This window comes from Epinephelus fuscoguttatus, linkage group LG23 (genome assembly GCF_011397635.1).
Source record: "Epinephelus fuscoguttatus linkage group LG23, E.fuscoguttatus.final_Chr_v1".
NCBI classification, from domain to species: domain Eukaryota; kingdom Metazoa; phylum Chordata; class Actinopteri; order Perciformes; family Serranidae; genus Epinephelus; species Epinephelus fuscoguttatus.
The window spans coordinates 701,575-725,669 of NC_064774.1; the positions used below are offsets into that span (position 1 = coordinate 701,575).

At 38.8% G+C, this 24,095-nt stretch overlaps 1 protein-coding gene across 7 annotated transcripts in view; it reads left to right on the forward strand.

The window, feature by feature from the left end:
• The window catches only part of LOC125884150 (gastrula zinc finger protein XlCGF57.1-like), a 561,995-nt gene that overhangs the window by 262,524 nt on the left and 275,376 nt on the right, over positions 1 to 24,095 (forward strand). For 2 of the 7 annotated variants that reach the window (XM_049568964.1, XM_049568962.1), the window contains exon 2: positions 5,902 to 6,330. The exons of the other annotated variants lie outside the window; for them this stretch is intronic. In XM_049568964.1, coding sequence (XP_049424921.1) covers positions 5,902 to 6,330 — 429 coding nt within the window. The remainder of the gene's footprint in view (positions 1 to 5,901; positions 6,331 to 24,095) is intronic. 7 annotated transcript variants of the gene reach the window in all.

Below are 24,095 nucleotides of genomic sequence, written 5' to 3' on the forward strand. Positions count from 1 at the left end.
TAGAACTGGGGCCCCTCAGGGAACTGTTTTGGCCCCTTTCTTGTTCTCTTTATATACAGCTGACTATAGATGCAGTCATAACGGCTGTCATCTCCAAAAATATGCTGATGATTCTGCACTAGTTGGCCTAATTATAAACGGCAATTAATTAAATGATCTGCAGTATAGAGAGGAATCTGATAAATTTGTCAAATGGTGTGAGAGCAATTATTTAATCCTGAATGTCATTAAAACAAAGGAGTTAGTTATTGACTTCAGAAGAAAGAAAGACAGGTGTGCTCCAGTCTTCATTAATGGAAACCCAATTGAGATTGTCTCATCATACAAATACCTGGGTGTACATATTGACGAGGGCTTAAACTGGAAGACACTAATGCTGTAGTCAAAAAGGCTCAGACGAGATTGTTCTTCCTCAGGAAACTGAGATCTTTCGATGTAGGGAGGAGCTTATTGAATGTTTTTTTATCAAAGCATTGTAGCCAGTGTGCTGTTCTATACTGTTGTATGCTGGGGCAACAGCATTTCAGCCAATGATAAAAACAGAATCAATAAGTTTATTAAAAAGGGTGGAGCCATAGTTGGATGTCCATTCGATTCCCTTGACAGTGTTATGGAAGTTAGAATTAGGAGGAGGCTGAAGGCCATACTAGATCATGATAGTCACCCTCTGCACGGCATATTCAGCAGCCTGCGGAGTACTGTCAGTGGTCGGCTGTTAATGCCAAAATGCTCTACTGAGCGTTTTAGAAGGACATTTGTTCCCACAGCTATAAGGCTTGCCTATAAAGGTTAATGCTACCTGTTTCTGTATGGCTGTATTCACAGCACAGTACAGGCCTAAATTATGTAACGGACTCCACACTGTACCTCCACCCTGAAGTGTGCTGGAGTCTGCATTATTGTACTTGTTTTGTTTTGGAATGTGATGCAATTACTGTAATTGGCATCACTGCATTGTAGATCCTTGCCATCAATCAGTGTTTCTTGGGAGTGTCTGTGTACATTTCTGTATTGTTTGTTGACTTGTATGTATATTTTATGTGGCCCTTTGTGGTATCTGTTTTTCTATGTCATTTCTTATGCACTGGTGACCAGATCAATTTCCCCTCTGGGGATTAATAAAGTGTATTTATTTATTTTATTCATTTAAAATCGGTTGGCACTGTGAAAACGTAGGATATTGTGACCACTCCACACTATGTCCATTTGTCAGTGGAAGGAATCTTTAGAGTTTGCCTGTTAATCAATGCCTAGGTATATACATTTGTTTTGAGATTGACAAAGTGGATTTATTGATGTACACCTACAAACCTTTTGGAAATTACAATTTTAACTTGTTCCAAAGCAAAACAAAACAGTCTAACTGGAGTGAAAAGTGAATAACACAAAATTTTACAGCATCACCCTACCTGCTAAGTTTGCAGCTGCTGGTGGCGCACTTGTGCCTGGTGTCTTGAGTGCATTTACCGCTGCACTACGGAGCTTGTCTCTTTTCGTCTTGAGTTGCTCAATTGTTTGCTCCAGCTTTGTAATCGCTTCCACAAAAGTGGGTGCAAGTGCAGGCATCTGCGGTCCAGCAACACCTTGAACAACATCAACAAAGATTAAGATTACAGAGATAAAACAACAAAATTAATAAAACTGTTACTTCAATTTTAAGAATCATTGTCTAGTCATGATTTCTAAATGACATAAATTTTACTTTTAATGTGATTTGTGTGTCTCCGGAGGTTATATTATCTACAGTATTATCATTCACGTAATTGTAACTTAATACTTACTGTGACCACATTTTATAAATTCAGGACAATGAAGCTTTATCACCCTTAATAAAACAACAAATCTGCTTTTCTGACATTTTTTATACTGGCCAAATTTAAAATGATTGAAAGATACTAGTGTAGCCTGAAAATGGCATTAGAAATGGGCGTGACCACCCTGTTTACACTTTTTCCAACACAGAGAAAGCTACATTTACATCATGTATTCTTTGAAATATATAGACAAGAAAGAACTATTCCCAAATTCAATACTATATTGAAAAAAAACTTTTCACTACCTCATCTTTCAATATGTTGTCATTTTTTATGTATCTATATCCTATTGTGTGCCGTTGGCATTTGAATTTGTCTAACTTTCAAGTTCCACAAACAGGTAGAAATATTGTTTTAATATATATATACATTTTTTTCAAATAAATGCTTTACAACCAACATGGCATACCAGCAAATTTTAGGATTTCAGTCGACCCACATTTTCTTTGGTTCACTACAGCCCAAAAAAGAAAATAATTGCCCGTTTAAAATAGTTGACAAGAAGATAATAAGATACAGCTGGGTTGTGCTGAGGTGGAGGTGACAGGAGGAGCCCCTGATGCAGCTGCAATATCTTTAGATGGCCCAAGATTTGCAGGGATGAGATTCAGAAACCGAAACAGAGCATCTGAAGAGAGGAGTATGTGATACCATTGGATATTAGTCTAATAATAAGAAAGGTGATTCCAAGAATAAAATGAAATGAAATGAAATAATAAAAAATCAAACCCCTAAGAGATACATGTATATATATATCTATCGAATCTAATGTAATTTGCATGTCAGAAAAAAAAGTAGATATATATATATATATATATACTTTTTTTTCTGACATGCAAATTACATTAGATTCGATGTTATTGTCATTACAGTGAAATGCTGTTTTGCATCATGCGTATTGCATCGGGAGTATTCAGTTATGGAGTATTATCATTAATTATGTCGACTTTACCACTGATGTAAAGTTTAACACCATAAACACACTTTAGGGATGGGGCTGATCCGATCCAGTATCGGTATTGGGTTCCGATCCGGTACGCGGCTGTTGTTGCAGCTTCGTCTTGCAACTTAAAAAATGACTAGAAGAGACTTTCATCTTTAGTGAATGAAAAAAGGCACGTTAGCTTGTGCAAATGAGGAGTAGCCCACACAGCTTGGCTGCTAACCGCTAATAACAACAACAGAAGCCTACTGACGTCATCACGTGACACGTATCCCTCCACGAGCATTATGGGTAGTGAAGTCCCTTTTAATACAAAATATTCAAATGAAATGTACAGTCTTCTTTTAACTAAATATTTACCACATTAACTGTCTTTACATGAATATTACCGTATTAATAATCTTACTAATATGTTTCTTCAAAAAAAATTCTCAACAGTGTCGCGCTCTGAAAATAACAGACATACAAGCCCAGAATGCTTACTTAGTTGCGCTAATGAACAAGAGAAGATGCAATATAGATATGTATATAGATAATGATGATGATGATGACTGGAGGGAAAAATGTTATGTTGAACCCCGTGCATACATATGTACATGCCATACTTGCCTATAGAGAGGAGTTTATTACAGCCTCATATAAAATCAACAATAATGATAATGAAAATATTAAAGCAAACAGAGCTCTGGTATCAGAATAGTATCGGTATCGGCGGATATCCAAATTGAGGTATCGGGATAGGATCGAAAGTGAAAAAATGTGGATTGGTGCATCCCCAACACATTTGAGACAATATGAACTGTAACACAACAAACAACCAGGCTTACAAATATAATATATGAAGGGGTGGAAAAGGAACAGCATTTTGATTGACTATCACAAGCCGGTCAAACGTGAGTTAACCAGATCTTAATTAACATGAAGACAAATATATAACACATGCTGAATAGATATAATATTTACACCTTCCTAGTTACTGTACCTACATTACTTTGTTCCACAACAGCTTAGGCTCTTCCATAACATTAACTGACGTTAAAACTAACAGTTAACGCTAGCTATTTATTGATTAGCAAACCATGTTAGGTTAAAGGTTACTATGGTTACTATCATTCTGCAACAGACAAATCATTTTGTGACATCATCTTTAATGTAACGTTACCTCTGTGTTATGTTTTTCCTACTCTTCTTTTCTTTCCTTCCATGGGCAGGCTGGCACCAAAGGTTTTATCTTGTTTTGACATATTGTTGAGACAAGCTTTCTTCTTTTCTTTTTTTTCGAGATGAGCTTTCTGTGGTCACGTCAGAAACAGCACCCCCCACCCCCTCCCAGAGAGCAGGTAGAGACTAATCAGTCAGAGGAGGAGGGGGCGACTTATGAAAGTAATGTATCATTATTATATTAGGTGTAGTTTTTTCTAATTTGATACAAAATACGGCTTATTACGTCTAATTAGCGTACTTTAAAATACAGTGCTACCCAAATATTTAATAAAGTATTTATTGTTTAAGTACATGGGATCTGGTATCGACTTTTGTATCGAGAATCGTGTCATTTTACTGGCATTGGCACCAACTACTTAATTTTTGTTATTGTGACATCCCTAGTTAAGTAGTACGGTTTTGTATTTCTCTGTAATGTAGCACAGTGTTAACAATGTCACTGATATTATTCTTTCTCACACCTTCAAATCAAACCATTGTGTTGCCCAACCCAAATATATAATTTAATAATTACATTAATATTGTAAACATGTGGGCGACTCGTCAACTAATGGCCCTAAATAATCACTGTTGGTCGACCAGGAAAATTCTTATTCAGGGCAGGTCACCTCGCAGCCCTGCTGTTTACTGCCAGCAGCTGACGTAGACCATCAGTTGTACTATGAATAGAACCACATGTACATTTGTGTAACTGAAGCAGTCCACAGACAATTAGTGCTGAAAGTATGTCCTTGGGCCAAGCTACCTCACCTCTCTTCAATGACCATCGGCTCTGCCCCAATCTCACACACTTTAAGGAACACATGAGTGAAGTACAAGAACCACAAATTTGTACTGCAGTAGTACTTGGTAGCTAAGTTGAGAAACACCATGAAATTAGCCAATGCTAGCTAATTTAGCTAACATAACATATCAGAAAAATGGCTTTAAATGGTCCATAATGTTATCTACATTGTATTGTGTTGTAAGGCAGCAGATACTGTCCCATTACCAGCAGTGGCAGTTCTAGGCCAGTTTCAATGGGGGTGCCAAGCTAGGGCCACTCCTTTTGATACGGGGCACATACAAGTAGGGCCAAATATCTAAGTCTGAACAATAAGATATATATATATATATATATATATATATATATGTATATATATATATATATATATATATATATATATATATATATATATATATATATATATAGTATATGTATATAATATATATATATATATATCAGTGTTTCCCACAGGATTTCTGGAGACTACATCCAACCCTGTAGGGGGGTCCAGGGGTATGCTCCACTGAGAGAAAATTTTGTATATATTTGATTTAAAGGCATCAATCTGGTGAATTCTGAGAGCCAAGTTATGATGGCAGAATATGCCTAGATTTCAACATCTTTGTGCTTTTTATGTGTGAAAAATGTTCTATTTTTTACTGATAAAAACACCAGTGGTATGTTCTGGAGACGAGAGTATCCAGTCAATTTTCACAATAAAACAAGGGGGGGGGGCGACTCTGAGTGAACGGGGCACTGGCCCCTGCTGCCCCCCCCCCCTAAAACCGCCATTGATTACTGGCATTTTATTTACTCAGGCTGCCAGTAATCAAACTGACTCACAGCAAACTCTCGCATCCTATGGACAATCATTCTCACATAATTCACTTTAGACTGAGCAAATAAAGAGCCACACTGTAGCCTCCAGACATGACAAGAGTAACAGTACATGTTAATGACTGCTATGAAATTAAAGTTCACCTCAACCTCACTCACTCAGCTGAGTGAACACTGTGAAGCTGTTTGATGCTCAGAGATCTGTAGAAGTTCAATAAGGAGTTTTTGAGCTGTGATGTGAATGAACGACAACATTTCTCTCTAACGTGTGTGTGTGTGTGTGTGTGTGTGTGTGTACTGTTTACTGTTTCCTGCAGACGTCCAGCAGCTGTTGGTGGTTAAAGAAGAGGTTCCCCCTGAGCAGCAGGAGTGGAGCTCCAGTGTGGACCAGGAGGACCCAGAGCCTCCACACATTAAAGAGGAACAGGAGGAACTCTGGATCAGTCAGGAGGGAGAGCAGCTTCAAGGGCTGGAGGAGGATGATATCACCAAGTTCACATTCACTCCCGTCCCTGTGAAGAGTGAAGATGATGAAGAGAAACCTCAGTCCTCACAGTTTCATGAAAGACACACTGAACAGATGGAAACAGAAGCAGAGGGAGAGGACTGTGGAGGAGCAGAAGCAGCCAGGAACTCAGATCCAGATACACATTTACAACCTGAGACTGATGACAAGACTGGAGAGTCTTCTGAACCTGAGACTGATGACAGTGATGATTGGACGGAGACCAGAGAACCTCAGTCAGGTTTAAACTTTCTGAAAAATGATGAAGTCCCTGTCAGTGATTTGATTGTTGGTGAGAAACCATTTAGCTGCTCCGAGTGTGAGAAAAGATTTGGTCACAGGGTACATCTGACAATTCACATGAGATCTCATACAGGGGAGAAACCATTTAGCTGCTCTGAGTGTGGGAAAAGATATAGTCGGAGGGGACATCTGAAGATTCATGTGAGATCTCATACAGGAGAGAAACCATTTAGCTGCTCTGAGTGTGGGAAAAGATTTGGTTACAGTGGAGTTCTGAGAGACCACATGAGATCTCATACAGGAGAAAAACCATTTAGCTGCTCTGTATGTGGGAAAAGATGTAGTCGGAGGGAACATCTGAAGGTTCATATGAGATGTCATACAGGAGAGAAACCATTTAGTTGCTCTGAGTGTGGCAAAACCTTTGGTCAAAGTGGAGGTCTGAAAATTCACATGAGATCTCATACAGGAGAAAAACCATTTAGCTGCTCTGACTGTGGAAAAAGATTTGGTCAAAAGTTGCATCTGTATAAACACATGAGGGTTCATACAGGAGAGTTCACATCCACTCCTGTCCCTGTGAAGAGTGACGATGATGAAGAGAAACCTCAGTCAGGTTTAAACTCTCTGAAAAATGATCACGTCCCTGTCAATAATTTGATTGTTGGTGGGAAACTATTTAGCTGCCCTGAGTGTGGGAAAAGATTTCAACAAAAGGGACATCTGACAGCACACATGAGATCTCATACAGGGGAGAAACCATTTAGCTGCTCTGAGTGTGGCAAAAGATTTGGTCGTAGTGGAAGTCTGAGAGACCACATGAGATCTCATACAGGAGAAAAACCATTTAGCTGCTCTGTGTGTGGGAAAAGATTTAGTCGGAGGGAACATCTGAAGATTCATATGAGATCTCATACAGGAGAGAAACCATTTAGCTGCTCTGAGTGTGGCAAAACCTTTGGTCAAAGGGGTGGTCTGAAGATTCACATGAGATCTCATACAGGAGAAAAACCATTTAGCTGCTCTGAGTGTGGCAAGAGCTTTACTCAAAATGGAAGTCTGAAGGAACACATGAGATGTCATACAGGAGAAAAACCATTTAGCTGCTCTGAGTGTGGCAAGAGCTTTACTCAGAATGGAAGTCTGAAGGAACACATGAGATCTTATACAGAAGAAAAACCATTTAGCTGCTCTGAGTGTGGCAAAAGATTTACTCAAAATGGAAGTCTGAAGGAACACATGAGAGCTCATACAGGAGAGTTCACATCAACTCCTGTCGCTGTGAAGAGTGACGATGATATAGTGAAACCTTAGTCCCCACAGCTTCATCAAAAACAAATGCAGCAGATGAGAACAGAAGTGGAAGGACAGGACTGTGGAGGACCAGAACCAGCCAGGAATTTGAATTTGTGTAGACATTTACAAACTGAATCTGATGACCACACCGGAGCATCTTCTGAACCAGAAACTGATGACAGTGATGGTTGGAAGCAGACCTCAGTCGGGTTTAAACTTTCTGAAAAATGATCATGTCCTGGTCAATAATTTGATTGTTGGTGGGAAACTGTTTAGCTGCTCTGAGTGTGGGAAAAGATTTGGTGAAAAGGGAAGTTTAAAGAAACACATAAAATATCATACAGAAGAGAAACGATTCAGCTGCTTGGAGTGTGGGAAAAGATTTGGTTAAAATATACACATGAAAATTCATGAAGGAGAAAAGTGATTCAGCAGTTCAGTCTTTAAAAAAAAACAGTGACAAGCGTGTCACAGCATAATACATTTTTTGATTGTGTTGCCTTTTTTTAAAACACTATGTTGTAATTTACTTTATTACTATTATTTTGAAGTTTCATTTCCTATTTGTTTTATTCAGCTTATGTAATTATACTTTCATCCCATAGTATTTTTTTATGTTATGTGTTTTAACTGCGTATCTTTTATTATTGAGTTTTAGTGGGAATAAGTTGTACTGTTCTTGTAAAATTAAAAAGTGAAAATAAAATATTCAAAAAAAGAAATGACATGCTAAGGTGTAAATAAATTAAATAATATAAGACCATTTAGTTTGTTTAATAAAAGGACAAAGTATAGACCTGTTCTATAGGAAAGGTAACTTTAAATGATTTCAGTTGTGATCTGGTGCTATAAAGAAGATAAAATTCTATAAAATTAACTAGACCTTCCTGGAGGGATGGGGCGCCCCCCAGAATACAGTGCCCTCCAAAAGTATTGGAACAGTGAGTCCAATTCGTTTACTTTTGTTGTGGACTGAAAACATTTGGGTTTGACATCAAAAGATGAATATGAGACAGGAGATCAACATTTCAGCTTTTATTTCCAGGTATTTACATCTGGATCTGATACACAACTTAGAAGATAGCATTATTTGTAATGGAACACAAAATTTTTAGGTGAGCAAAAGTATTGGAACATATAAACTTAACATAGATTAAAGTGAATGAGACTTAATATTTAGTTGCAAATCCTTTGCTTTCAATAACTGCATCAAGCCTGTGACCCATTGACATCACCAAACTTTTGCATTCTTCTTTTGTGATACTTTTCCAGGCTTTCACCGCAGCCTCTTTCAATTGTTGTTTGTTTTGGGGGGTTACTCCCTTCAGTTTCCTCTTCAGCAGGTAAAATGCATGCTCTATTGGGTTTAAGTCTGGAGACTGACTTGGCCAGTCTAAAACCTTCCACTTCTTGCCCCTGATGAACTCCTTTGTTGTTTTGGCAGTGTGTTTGGGTCGTTATCTTGCTGCATGATGAAGGATCTCCCAATCAGTTTGGTTGCATCTTTCTTTAAATTAGCAGACAAAATGTTTCTGTAGACTTCTGAGTTCATTTTGCTGCCATCATGTGTTACATCATCAATGAAGATGAAAGAGCCCGTCCCAGAAGAAGCCATGCAAGCCCAAGCCATGACATTACCTTCACCGTGTTTCACAGATGAGCTTGTATGTTTGGGATCATGAGCAGATCCTTTCTTTCTCCAAACTTTCGCCTTTCCGTCACTTTGGAAAAAGTTTATCTTTGTCTCATCAGTCCATAAAACTTTTTCCCAGAATTTTTGAGGCTCATCTCTGTACCTTTTGGCAAATTCCAGCCTGGCCTTCCTATTCTTCTTGCTAATGAGTTGTTTGCATCTTCTGGTGTAGCCTCTGTACTTTTGTTCATGAAGTCTTCTGCGAACAGTAGATTGTGATACCTTCACTCCTGCCCTCTGGAGGTTGTTGCTGATGTCACTAATAGTTGTTTTAGGGTCTTTACAGCTCTCACAATGTTTCAGTCATCAACTGCTGATGTTTTCCTTGGTCTACCTGTTCGACGTCTGTTGCTTAGTACACCAGTGGTTTCTTTCTTCTTCAGGACATTCCAAATGGTTGTACTGGCTATGGCCAATGTTTGTGCAATGGCTCTGATTGATTGTCCATCTTCTCTCAGATTCACAATTGCTTCTTTTTCACCCATAGACAGCTCTCTGGCTTTCATGTTGGTTCCACCTCTAAATGCAGTCTGCACAGGCAAAATCTATCGTACCCAATCTGAAACTGAGCTCAGACATTCAGTGCTATTTATTGTTTGAATAATCAATGTAATTGGGAGACACCTGGGCAACAAAACACACCTGTCAGTGACATGTTCCAATACTTTTGCTCTCATGAAAAATGGGTGGGTTCAAACAAAAGGTGCTATCTTCTAAGTTGTGTATCAGATCCAGATGTAAATACCTGGAAATAAAAGCTGAAATATTGATCTCTTGTCCCATATTCATCTTTTGATGTCAAACCCAAATATTTTCAGTCTACAACAAAAATAAAGGAATTGGCCTCACTGTTCCAATACTTTTGGAGGGCACTGTAACTCACTCAGACATGACTGCAGTTCGTCCTTGCATTTAATCCAACAAAAAGGTGTGCAGTACAAGTCATACTCTTTGATAAGGCTCAGACATGGTAAAAAGCTGTTAACATCCAAACTGCTTACACTGTCTGAATCAAAGCACACCTGTGTCAAACAAAAAACACACACCTGTCTAATCACTGACGTACATTTTCAGGCATCAGACATGTGCAGTAAATTCATATTCAGATGCTAACTAATATTTTGCAAACTGCAAAAAAACATTTTCATTTGATTTGGCTCTTACAAATATATTATTATATATTATTAATGTAACGTAATGTATCTACAGCCTGATACACAGTCAGATTCCACCACTTTATCTTCATTAAGGAAATGTAAGTCTGATAAATGATGAATTAACGGACAACACTGAATAAAACTTTTTATTAACTTTATGGTTAACTTATTTACACTTTCCTCACTCTGACTCAGGCTCTTCTTTTCAAGATAAATGTGCACCATCTGCTACACATGCATTAAAGGGCCAGTGTGTAAAATGGGTTGAAAACAGTGACATCAGTGGTCAAATTCTAGATTGCAGGGCTCACTCGCTCACCCCTCCTGTCGGGTAAATGATGGTAGCCTCGTAGGGACAAAAAGCCTTGCACAGACAAGAGTTTTTCAGGAGTAGGTCTATCTAGCAACGAGGTGAATATTTATTTAGAAATCTAAACCATGTTACGATATTGTAATGAATCCCTCACGAGCAGGAGACCAGAGGAGCATTCAGGAAAAAGGCCTGTTTATTTGAGCGCTCCAAAAACTCTCCAGGGGGTAAAAGACTCTGTCCAAAAATCTGACTCTTCTAGTATAACACACACACTCCATACACACATACTCGTTTACAATACCTAGCGGGGACCCCCTCCCCTCTCTGCTCCACCAATCTCCAGCCCGCACACTGACTGACAGCGTAGCCTGTAAACAGAGCTCAGCTGTTTATTTAGCCTCGCGATATCTCCGGACTATAGTAGCTGCAATGGATGATTTTGAACGCAATTTTGAAGAGTTTCTTGTAGCGGACACAGACCCAGAGCCATACCTGTTCGAGCCGGAGCATACAGATGAGGAACTCCATGTGTTTGATGCTGAGTGGGCGAGAAGAGAGGCTGAATCCTCCGCTCCCATTTAGCTGCACAGAATGGGATTCGGTGCTACCATCGTTGGGGAGATATATCATCAGGAGGAAAAGCGCCGCAGAGAGTGCATCACAAGGAGTGAAAACTTTGCAGCAATCACTAAGTTAAACTGGAAAAAACACCCAGGCCTGCAGGAGCTGATGGACAGCTTTCAGTCTGGTGAGTAATATCGTCCGTGTCGTGTCTTTGTTTGCTTTTACCGAGTGACCTAGCGTACCTGTCCCAGAGCCAGCTGCCCATCAAAATATTAAAGGTTGGATTGAATCATTCTGATGTTATACTGATGGATTCCCTGTGTAAACAGTCTATTCATATTTAGTGATCTTAATTGTGTGTCCTTGTGTACATGGTCTGTGTGGATTTCTTCATTGTCTTTCTCTTTTTCATCTTTGTAATATTTTACTGAGTTAACTCCATGTGTTTGATGCTGAGCGGGCGAGAAGAGAGGCTGAATGCACAGAATGGGATTCAGTGCTACCATCTTGGGGAGATATATCATCAGGAGGAAAAGCGCCGCAGAGAGTGCATCACAAGGAGTGAAGTTGCGTCTTCTTTTCCTCGCAGATGACGGTTCGGGTTCATTCTCTCCTGTTGCGTGGTAAGTGTGGTCCATTTGCAAACTTTATAACTAAAAAAACTTTTCACTACTCTCTATCAACGAACTACTAACACTCTCTACTGTTTCCTCCTCCTTCTTCCTTCCTTCCGCTGTCTACGTTGGTTTATTTACACACACGAAACGCGTTCTCTGGCTGGCTGGACTGTCCGCTCGGCCTGCCTTCCATACATGGCGGCGCAAGATGGTGACCTCTCTAAAGCAAGGCCCTTGCTATATATATATATATATATATATATATATATAGCGATTATACACTTATATAAACACATAAATGGGTAGAATATTCAGATTCAGATTTGACAATAAACCATGCCAAATATTACACACTGGCCCTTTAATATCTCTACATCTACTGGATTAAAATGGAGGCGCTGTCTTTTATTTACCTGTTGCTATGGTGAATCGTGGAGTCGGAGCTCCATTAATGATGGCTTTTTATTGTCGGCTTAACTCAGAGTGAACATACTCAGAGTTGACTGAACTAACTCAAATCAGCTGTTCTGGAACCGGTAACTCAGAGTTTCCCATCTCAGGGAAAATCAACTCAGAGTTCAGAGTTAAACTTAGAGTTTGTTCAACCTCCTATCTGGAATACCCCTCTGGACTTCTATTGTGAAGCCCATATAGCTCATCTCTACCGGAAGCAGTACTCTTTACTGTTGCCAGTGTCACACTGATTGAACAAGATGGCGTCTGGGGTTGTATGGGGCAATGTTCCTCCTTGGATACTCCCAGTACCCAATGTAAATTTACAACTTGTAGAACAGAAGAGCAAGTGGAGCAAGATGAATATGGATAACATCAAGTATTATGTTGAGGATTATTTGAAGAGGAATTATTATAACTTTCTTCCCATTTTTACAGATGGGTCTAAAGATCCAGAGAGTGAACAAGTAGGAACAGGAGTATACATACCAGAGTTTAATGTAAGTATTTGTAAAAGAATCAATAATAGATTGTCTGTATTTACTGCAGAAATAACAGCCATAATACTAGCATTACAATGGATAGAAGAGGTTAGGTCTGAGAGAGTGGTCATTTGTTCAGATTCCACTGCAGTTCTTCAGAGCTTAAATACAAATGAATCAATAAGAGAGGATCTAGTGATGGAAATATTAATGATAATGTGGAGATTACACAGAAGTGGAATTTTTCTTCAATTTTGTTGGGTTCCTGCACATGTAGGTGTTAGTGGGAATGAAAAAGCAGACAATATTGCCAAAAGAGCTTTAAGATTAAGTAATGAAGAGATAATGAAAATTCTCTTTGGAAAAGGTGAGGCAAAATCATTAATCAGAAAGGCAGTGATAGATTCGTGGCAGAAGAAGTGGGATACGGATGTTAAAGGGAGACACTACTATAAAATACAAAAATCAGTTAACACAAAGGTTTTTAAAGGGAAATGCAGAAGAGAAGAAGTAATCATTTCCAGGTTCAGACTTGGACACACTAGTTTAAAATCAACTCTGGATCTAATGGCAAAGTCTGCGAAAGGTGCGATGCTCCAGAGAGTGTTGAGCATGTCATTTTGAAATGTAGTAAGTATGAGTTAGAAAGGAACAGGTTGTGTGATAGGATGTATGAGCTGGAACGGGAATGGAGCTTGGAAGGAATTTTAGGGATGAGTGGGAAAATGAGGGAATGTTATAGGGCAGTATTTAGTTTCCTCAAAGACACAGGATTAGAAAATAGAATATAAGGGAGCTTTACCCGTTTGTTTTTGTTTGTTTGTTTGTTTGTTTGTTTGTTTTCCTGTTTAGAATGTAACCTGAAGTATACACTATGATTCTACACACTCCGGTACAGCAGGTGGCGATATACACCTAAAACGTTGGTTGTAATCCGCCATTAAATGAAAGAAGAAGAAGAAGAAGAAGAAGAAGAAGAAGCTGTGCTCTACTGGCCCAATTCCAGTCCGGCCCCTAAAGACTCAAGCCCTGAACTCTCACTGACTTAACTGACGTCAGCTGTAAGTGATGGAGTGTGAGAGTCTGAAAGGGCTCCAGATGCTATAAATAGGAATGGGACAGCACTTATCCCCCTCTCTATGAAATGTTAACATTGGCGGTTCTGGGCGTGATCGTTTTTGGTTATTGTCAGCATATATTCCACACACAAAGAATATAGATAGATAGATAGATAGATATAGCCTATCTATAGATATAGATATACATATATTCTTTGTGTGTGGAATATAACCACTGGTATTCCTCTGACTTCATGTGTGTTTATGTACCATCTTAAACCCTTGTTAATGTAATGTTTCATTGTTTATCTGTTTTTTCGCTCTCCTTTCATAACATTACCATTTGCATGTCTGCCGACCGTGTTTTCGTTTTTTTTTTTATAACACTTCCGATGTCACAACACGATGAATTGTGGGTAATTTCCGTCCCGTAAGCAAAGAGCATGGATACCAAGACAAAGAGCATGGATACCAAGAGGCGAAGCTCAATAGAACGCCCCATAGCAACAATTTTTATTTTATTTTTTTTAATTTAATCAACACAAGGAGGTTATACAGAGTGTTAACTGAAAGTGATCATAGGAAATAACACAAAATGCAAACATTAACTTACTCAAATTACAGTGTAAACACAAAGAGTCATGTAAAGGCAGTATTACAAACATATATATATAAAGTAACAAACCATATTCATCCATATTGTGAGCAGAAGAGGGTGAAATTAACTAATATAAACACATTTTATATTAAATCAGGGAATTTTAAGTATTTGATAAACAAGTCTGATATTTTTATGGCTTTGTTGTTTGATGATGTTGTTATTGTATTAAAGTATTGTTTGAGTTCATTTTCAAAATATTTTCCATTTGGTTTTTTCTTTGCCCATTTTGTTTTGTGAATGTGAAATTTCAGCATGATGATAGTCTGTAACAAGAGGGAAAGGTCGTGAGGTATGGAGGGGTTTTCAAAATGAAAGAGTATGTGGCTTTCCTGGAGGCTGATCCTGTGTCCGGTTTTGTTATGGATTAGGTTTTGTATATGAGTCCAGAGGTTTTTACTGTATGAGCACTGATAAAAGAGGTGGATAATGGTTTCTGGTTCTGTTTGGCAAAAATCACAGTTATAGTCTATGTTTAATTTAAATCTTTCCAGGGTTTTTTTTTGCCGAATATAAAATATGATAGATTTTGTATGATATTTCTTTGACTTTGTTGTGAATGAGCAGCTTCTCGCCAACCAGCCACGCCCCTCTCCAGTTTATTTCCCCATACAGTGAATTCCAGTAAGAGTTGGCTGCCGGTTGATTTGAGGGTTGAATGAGATTCCTGACAAATTTATTTGAGCAGATTTTAGTTGTTATATCTATGTTATGGATGAATAGTTTGGTATCATTTTTCTGTGTAAGAGGATGGAACTGGAAACCTTTCAGGAGCTGTAAAATTTCCATTGGTATTGTATTGGAAACTGTAGTGTATTCTGTTTGTGAGATTGTGAGTTGGTATTTATTGATAAATTGGTTGAAAGATAAGATTTGTCCTTGTTCATCAATTAACTGATTAACCCATAATATCCCCTGATCAAACCAAGATTTGTAAAATATTGTTTTGTTTCTGTGCTGTATGTGTTGGTTGTTCCAGATGTAGCAGCTGGTTGGCGAGAAGCCGCGTTTGTAGATCAGCCCCCAGGAAAGCAACGCCTGTTTATGGAAGTTTGATAACTTCCATAATTGGTATTTTGTCAATTTTAAAATTACACTTGAGTAAAAAATTAATTCCTCCTAATTTATTAAATAGATAATTTGGAATTGCATTTCACATATTGACATTTTCTCTGACGAGGCGACATAACCAATTAATTTCGAAGATATTATTCATAGTTTCAAAACTTAAAACTTCCAACCCTCCATTTCCCCTCTGGTTACAGAGAATCTCTTTTTTAGATAATGGGCTTTGTTTCTCCATATGAAATTAAAAAGCATTTTATGCAGTTCTTTACATATGTTTACAGGTAAATCCATTGACAAAGACATGAATACAGACCTTGATATTCCTTCAGCTTTAGCTAATAAAACTCTACCATAAATGGACAAATCTCGCATTAACCACATATTCGTTCTCCAAATCCAAAGGTATTAAAAGTCAACAAACAAAACAAGACTGTCCTTGTTTATGTATTCATTGTAAACTATTAAGTCCAATATTAATCTTACATTATTAATTATACTTCTACCTGCCATAATCCCAGATTGTTCCTCATCAATAATTTCTTCCAATCCCACCTTTAGTGTCTACGCAAAGATGGAGGCAAATATCTTAGCATCATTGTTTAATAAGGTTATTGGCCTCCAGTTTTCTATATTCATTTTGTCTTTGTCTTTTTTTATAAGTCCTTGCTGCATAGAAGGTGGGAGTTTGCCTTTGGTGATTGATTCTTCAAAAGTACATGCAAGAAACGGGGTAAGGGCATCCTTGAAGCTTTTGTAGAATTCCGGGAGATTTATTATCTTTTAGTGAATCTATAGCTTGAAGTATTTCATAATTAAAGATTTTTTGGTCACACAAGACCTTAAGTTTGTTGTCATTTTTTTTCATATTTTGATTTATATTTTGACAATACAGATCCATTTGATTTTCATCAAGAGTTTGTCTGGAGTACAGTTTTTCATAGAAATTAGCCACGTAGTTAGAGATTATTGATTCATTTTCACAAATCGTACCATTAATTTTAAGTTTGCTCACAGAAGACATTTCAGCATTTCTTTTTTCCAAGTTAAAGAAATACTTAGAGCACTTCTCGCCTTGCTCTAGCCATTTTCTTCTGGATCTAATGAAAGCACCTCTAGCCTTTTCTTCATGAATTAAATCCAATGCAGATTGCAGTGAGGCAAGTTCATTGGCCTCATCCTCAGACGGGTTTTCTTTTTCAGTTCAGTTCATAATTTTTGTAACAATTTGGAGTTCTTTTTCTCTTGTTGTTTTAGACATTTTTTGCCCAATGCTATAGCCAATCTTCTGATTTCATATTTTAATAACTCCCAGGACTCTCCATACAGGTTGGTAGTCACTGCTTGTCTCCAGTACTTCTCAATCAGATTTTTTATTTGGTTTTGAAAGTCAAGATTTTGAATTAGTGTTTTATTTAATTTCCAATAGTCTGTGTTAATTTTTGGTCTTTTTGGCAGGTTTATCCTAATTGAAATTGCTTTGTGGTCTGTGAAAATAGTGGGTTCAATGTCTGTTCTCTCTACATTATCAGTTGTGCTGGCTGAGACCAGCCAGAAGTCAATACGAGACTGTAACGATTTATCTTTATTTCTCCATGTATACATTTTATCATTTGGATGTTTATGCCTCAATGAAGTTTAATCTATTACATACATTATCTAGCTCATTCATTGCTCCTTTATTTTTTTGTAGGAAATCTATCAGTTTCATCATTCATAACTGTATTAAAATCCCCACCCCAGATAATCTTAGCCAAAGGAAATGCTGACAACCATCCACTGATTGCATCTTCTATAGCCAAGAACAGGTTAACATTGTCTTTTTTATTATTGGTTGCATAAATGTTTACCAAAATAAATTGTGAATGATCTGTGTTTAATAACAACATAATCCATCGTCCCTCATCATCTGAAAGGTATTTAATAATTTGGCCTTTTAAGAGTCCCTTTAGGACAGCGACCCCTGCTGAATGGTGTACCAAAAGAAAACCAGATGTCTTTCCCCCATTGATTTTTTCAGAATAAACTATCTGACTTTTCGGCATGCGTTTCTTGGATGAAGTGAAAATCTGCTGGTTTCCCCTGACAAAACAAGAACACCCTTTTCCTTTTTAAATCATTTCTAATCTCCCTCGAATTTATGGACAAAACAGAAATAGACATGACTGGACTAACGACTTAAAAAAAAAAAAAGCAAACAGAACGGACAAACAAACAAAAGATTTAACGAAATCTCGATCCTCTCTTAGGTCGAGATAAAAAATAAAACTGCCCCCTCTCGGTGTTAGGCCATAGGGCTAAATCAAAATGTTCCTCTGTATAATTAGTGATATCTGTTCAGTATTTTAGTAAAGAGACAAGAAAAGCTTAAGTGTATAAGGCATTACATTTACATGTTTTTCGGTAGTTTTGGCACATTTAATGTGATCTTACGTCACGCAGTCATTCTTCATCCATCGATAGGCGAATGGCCCCCTGAAGCCAGCTCTCTTGCCCTCCTTACGGGCCTGCTCCACCTGGGGCCACCGCTTGTTTCGGGCATCCTTCACCTGTTGCGTAAGGTCTTCAAAGACCCTGATCTTGCGCTCCTTAAGCACCGTCGCTTTCCTGGCGTCCCTCCAGACGCGGTCCCGGTGGGCTCTGGATATGAAAAGCACAATGATGTTGCGGCTGGACCTCTGCTCCCCGGACTGGGGGCCCAGCCGGTGTGCGACATCCACCATCAGCTCCAGCTGCTCCTTGATTCCCGGGGAGAGACCTGTCCAAACAGGTCGGTGATAATCTTCCTGGTGTCCTCGCTGGTTGTCTCGGGGATCCCGGCCACCCGAAAGTTCCAGCGCCTCCTGTACGCCTCCAGCTCGTCGCATTTCTCCCGCGGCTCCGCTTTCTCTTTTTGCAGTGCGGTGACTGTCGTCTCCAAGGTTTGAACTTCTGTTGTTACTTCTTCCATCTGCTTCCCTATGCCATCCAGAATGTGTGCCTTTAAGCGTATAGGTCCGGACCGGTGTTCTTGCTCTGCTTGTTGCGGTCTCTGGCAGTGGCTGTGTACATTATCTGAGGCGGTCAGAAGTGCGCATGTGAATATTAACCTTTATTTTTCCTTCTCTGCTTCTGTTCTGTATACTCTCTTTGGGCCTGGTAGTCTCTTTGATACATGGCTTCGGCCATGAGGGGTAACGGGGGAGGGGTGCAGGACTGGGAGAGAGGTGAGGACAGATCTAGATCTGTGGGGAAGCGTGATCGCTCAGACACCACTCTGGAAAAAGAAGATAGGAGACTGAAAATGGTAAAGCCTGTGGAAGAATCTAAAATTTTCTTCAAAATGAAGGATCAGGTTGCTGGAAGCTTTAGAGCTGTGAATCTGCTGAAGATTGCTGAGTCTCTTAGGTATGTTGGAGAGGATATAGATGCATGAATCCTCCCCAGTGTGGTGCTTCTAGTGATGTGTAGCACTAGAGATCAACTTGGAAGAGCAAGAAAAATTGGGAAAATTGGAGGAAAGAAAGTGGAAATCTCAGTTTCGGAAAAGAAAAATGTGACTAAAGGTGTCATCTATGGTGTTTGTGATGATGTGACAGAGAGAGAGATATTAGAAAACATTAAAGGAGGAGAAGTAAAGGAGGTGAAGCGGTTTAAAGCCAAAGAAGGGGGGAACCCAAACTCTCCAGTTTTGATAACCTTTGAGGGGAATTTTCTCCCAGCAAGGGTGTACATTGGCTGTCTGTCATACCAGGTGAAGCAGTTTCAAAGGTCTCCACTTTGGTGTTTTAAATGCCAAAGGTTTGGGCATATGGCTATGTCATGCAGAGGAGATAAGCGTTGTGCCAAGTGTGGAGGTGACCATGATGTAGTGAACTGTGGAGTGTCAACTCCCAAATGTTGTAACTGTGGAGGAAGTCATTCGGTTTCATTTAGGAGTGTGGCCACTTTATAAAAGCAAAGCAAGTTCAGAAACCCTCTGTGGGGAAGTAAGGATAGATATACAAACAGGGAAATAAGAGAGGAATTGTTAGATAACTCTAATTTAGTTATAATAAATGATGGACAACCGACCCGCTTTAAAATGAAAACTTGTAAAATGTCATGTTTAGACCTGACTCTGGCTCCACCGGCTCTTGCAAGGGTAGGGGAATGGAATGTCTTGAGTAAAGACCCAATGGGAAGTGATCACTTCCCAGTTTTAGCCAAGTTTGGAAGACCTCTCATAAAGAAATCAGAGGACAGAGCCAAACGATTATATTTCTCTAGAGCAAAGTGGGATAAGTTTGAAGAGGGGATAGCTGCAGGCTTAGAAAAGCAGTGATGGGTCAATTAATGATTTTAACAATTCTTTAATACCAATGATCTTGACTTCTGCTTCAGAAGCAATCCCCCTTAGAAAGATCCCTAAAGAGCGAGCCATAGTTCCATGGTGGAATAGCGAATGTAGCAAAGCTATAAGCATGAGGAAACTTGTGTTTAAAAAATTACGTAAGAACCCTTCCCAGGAAAATGTCATAAAATGCAAGCGTTATTGTGCGTTGGTGAGGAAAACTGTCAAGAATGCAAAAAGGAAATGTTGGAGAAACTTTTGTGGGACGCTTGGACCAGACACTCCAGCCAAACAATTATGGTCTAGAATTCACAAAATGTCAGGAAAAGTTGTTAAAACAACAATTCCAGTTCTAAAGGACAGGCACACTGAGGCCATTTTTAGTAAAGATAAGGCAGACATGTGTGTTAAAACTTTCCAAGATGTGCATAATTCAAAAAGCCTAGGGTATGAAGAGCTGAGAGAAAGAGAAGAGCTCCTGAAAGCAGATGAATGGAAATTGAATTATGTAGGTGAAAGGAATAGGTCATAGAATGCGTTTTTCTCTTTAAAAGAGCTTAAAGATGCAGTAAAAACTGGGTTAAATACTACTCCAGGTCAGGACGGAATAAGCTATGAACTGCTTAAACACTTAGAAGAGGGAGCACTTGAAGAATGTTGGCACTCTGTAATTATGTTTGGGAGACTGGAATGTTACCAACAAAATGGAAACATGCATTGGTTGTTCCTATTTTGAAGCCCGGAAAAGACCCATCTTCTCCATCATCCTATCGACCGATAGCATTAACATCAGTCATGTGTGAAGTAATGGAAAGAATGGTTACAAATAGGTTGATGCACGTTCTTGAATCTAATTTTTTGTTAATTGTCAAAATGGCTTTAGAATTGGCAGACACAATGGATTCTGTTGCTGTCCTTGACCAGGACATAAAGAAAGCTATTATAAATAAAGAAGCTGTGATCTGTGTTTTTCTAGATATAGAGAAAGCATATGACTACATGTGGAGGGAGGGTGCGCTGATGAAGCTGCATGACGCCGGTGTTCATGGCAGAATGTTTTATTGGATTAAGGATTTCCTTAATCATAGAACTATTCAAGTGAGAATAGAAGGTATTGAATCTGAAATTGTTCAGGTTGAAAATGGTACACCGCAAGGTTCAGTTATTAGTCCAGTTCTCTTTAATGTTATGATAAATGATATCTTTGAAAATGTCCAACAAGGGTTTGGTAAATCGTTGTTTGCAGATGATGGTGCCCTCTGGAGGAGAGGGAAAAACATGCATCACGTGTTCTGTCAAATACAACAGGCCTTAGATCAGGTTGTTAAGTGGGCAGACAAGTGGGGATTTAAAATCTCTGCACCCAAAAGAAAATTTATGGTTTTTGGCCTAAAAAGGAAGGTTTCCCCCTCTAAACCTTACAATGTATGGGAGCTCTTTAGAAAGAGTTAGCAATTTTAAATTTTTGGGTGTGTGGTTGGATGAGAGGCTAACATGGAGAACCCACATTGATAAAACTATTTTTAAATGTGAGAAAATAATCAACATTCTTCGAAGCTTAGCCGGATGTGACTGGGGGGCTGAAAGAGAGACATTGCTAATGATATACAGAGCAATGATAAGGTCTACTTTAGACTATGGATGTGTTGTATTTGGCTCAGCCTCCAAATCTGTGCTTGAGAAGTTGGATCGGCTTCAGGCCAAAGCTCTAAGAATATGTTGTGAAGCTTTCAGAACAATTCCAATACCAGCTCTGCTTGTTGAAATGGGGGAGGCACCTCTCAGAATTAGGAGAGATAAGCTTGGGCTCCATTATTGGTATAAATTGTGTACTATTAAATGTGTCCCATTTGCTAAATGTCTTTTGGAAAACTGTTGGGAATTTGTTGGTAATGAAAGGAGGTCAAACTTCCTTAGTCATATTAAAAAGCTCACCTCGACCTTTGGGCTTGAAGAAGACAGGATGTGCATGTCTCTCTGTTCCCCTATCCTTCTCTGGTTTATACCTGAACCTGAAGTTCATGTATCCTCTCTTGAAAACAAAAGACATATAATGAGGTTAATGAGTATGTTAATAGTCTCCAAAAAGACTATGTTCAAATTTTTACAGATGGATCTGTGGACCCAATATCTGGAAAGGCTGGTTTTGGAATGTTTGTGTCAAACTTTAATATTCAACAGACCATCCGAATATCTAACAAGTTGTCTATCTTTTCTGCTGAGCTCCTAGGGATCTTGTGGGCCATGTGGTGGGTGGAGGTTGTTAGACCCCTAAAAAGCATAGTTTATTCAGATTCTAAAGCTGCCTTGTTGGCCATGAAGAATGGAGCATCAAGGCCTCAACCTGACCTGCTACAGGAGATCGTGTGCTGTCACTATAGACTTGGTAAAACTGGATGTAATGTGGAATTTATGTGGGTACCAGGCCACTCAGGTATAGAAGGAAATGAAAGAGCCAACCAACTGGCAAAAAAATCCCTTGAAAAAGATACTGTTGACCTGAATGTGTTTCTTGGGAAGCCTGAATGCTTTCAAGTTGGCAAAGAAAAATTAGAGGAACAATGGCAAAAAGAATGGAGAGAAGACCAGCATGGCAGACATTACTTTTCCCTGCAGCCATCTGTTAAAAGGAGGCTACAGATTAAAACTGGAAGAAAGGATGATGTGGTCTTAACTTGTTTAAAACTGGGGCATTGTGGTCTGGCCAGCAACCTCAAAACAATAGGCAAGAACCTAAATGGTCTCTGTCAGTGTGGGAAGTTGGAGACACCGCAGCATGTAATGTTTGAGTGCAGTAAATATTGGGGTGAAAGACAACACATGTTTAGGGAGTTATCTAAATTGGGGTTTTCTTCCTTTTCTTTCAAATCTATATTCTCTTCTGATGCGGACTTCCATCTAATTGGGAAGCAATAATTCTTTTTCTCCGGTCAATTGGACTGTATCAGAAAATCTAAAGTGAATACATCAATCTGACCTGTGAGGGCAGCATTACACAATTTACTGTACAGCCTGCCGGAATTCCATTAGAAGAAGAAGAAGAAGAAGAAGAAGAAGATATGCAGTTATGCTCAACGTTCAATACGGATACGGATGGAGAAGTTCGAAGGGTTCACGACCATAGACATATATACATAGACGCCGCATCGAGCGCCGAGCCGTACGTCAACGTCGCCGCCATATTGGATGTGGCAAGACTGCGTTGTAAACTAATACAAGTGAATGGACTTAATTTCATAAAGCGCCTTTCTACAAAGAAATTTACGTTAATGCCTCTCGTTTATTCATTCACACACACACTTATATACTTGGGAAACAGTTAGGCACCAGAAACGATGCATTTGATCTTCTCAGATGGCTAAGATAAGAACTTTATTGATCCCACACAGGAGTAATTCACCTTACATCAGCTATAGAGAACGAAATTGAGAAGAACGTAATTGTGAAGGATATCTGAGTCACCAAACAGCTGAATTTCAGCGCTTGCAAATCCTGCCATTAGTGCGGTTAGGTTCACCTCAAGGTTCACCTTGGCGTTTTAGTTTATATTCAGATATTTGCTATTTTTGTATCTGTCTGTCCTTTTATTGTGTCTTGTATTTTTATTGTAGGCCTACTGTACTATACACACACACAGGCTATGTGTGTATATCTATATATCTATATCGATATCTATATCTATATATACATATATATATATATATATATATATATATAGTTTTATAGTTTATATATATAAAGTTTGGACACACCTTCTCATTCAATGCGTTTTCTTTATTTTCATGACTATTTACATTGTAGATTCTCACTGAAGGCATCAAAACTATGAATGAACACATGTGGAGTTATGTACTTAACAACAAAAGGTGAAATAACTGAAAACATGTTTTATATTCTAGTTTCTTCAAAATAGCCACCCTTTGCTCTGATTACTGCTTTGCACACTCTTGGCATTCTCTCCATGAGCTTCAAGAGGTAGTCACCTGAAATGGTTTCCACTTCACAGGTGTGCCTTATCAGGGTTAATTAGTGGAATTTCTTGCTTTATCAATGGGGTTGGGACCATCAGTTGTGTTGTGCAGAAGTCAGGTTAAT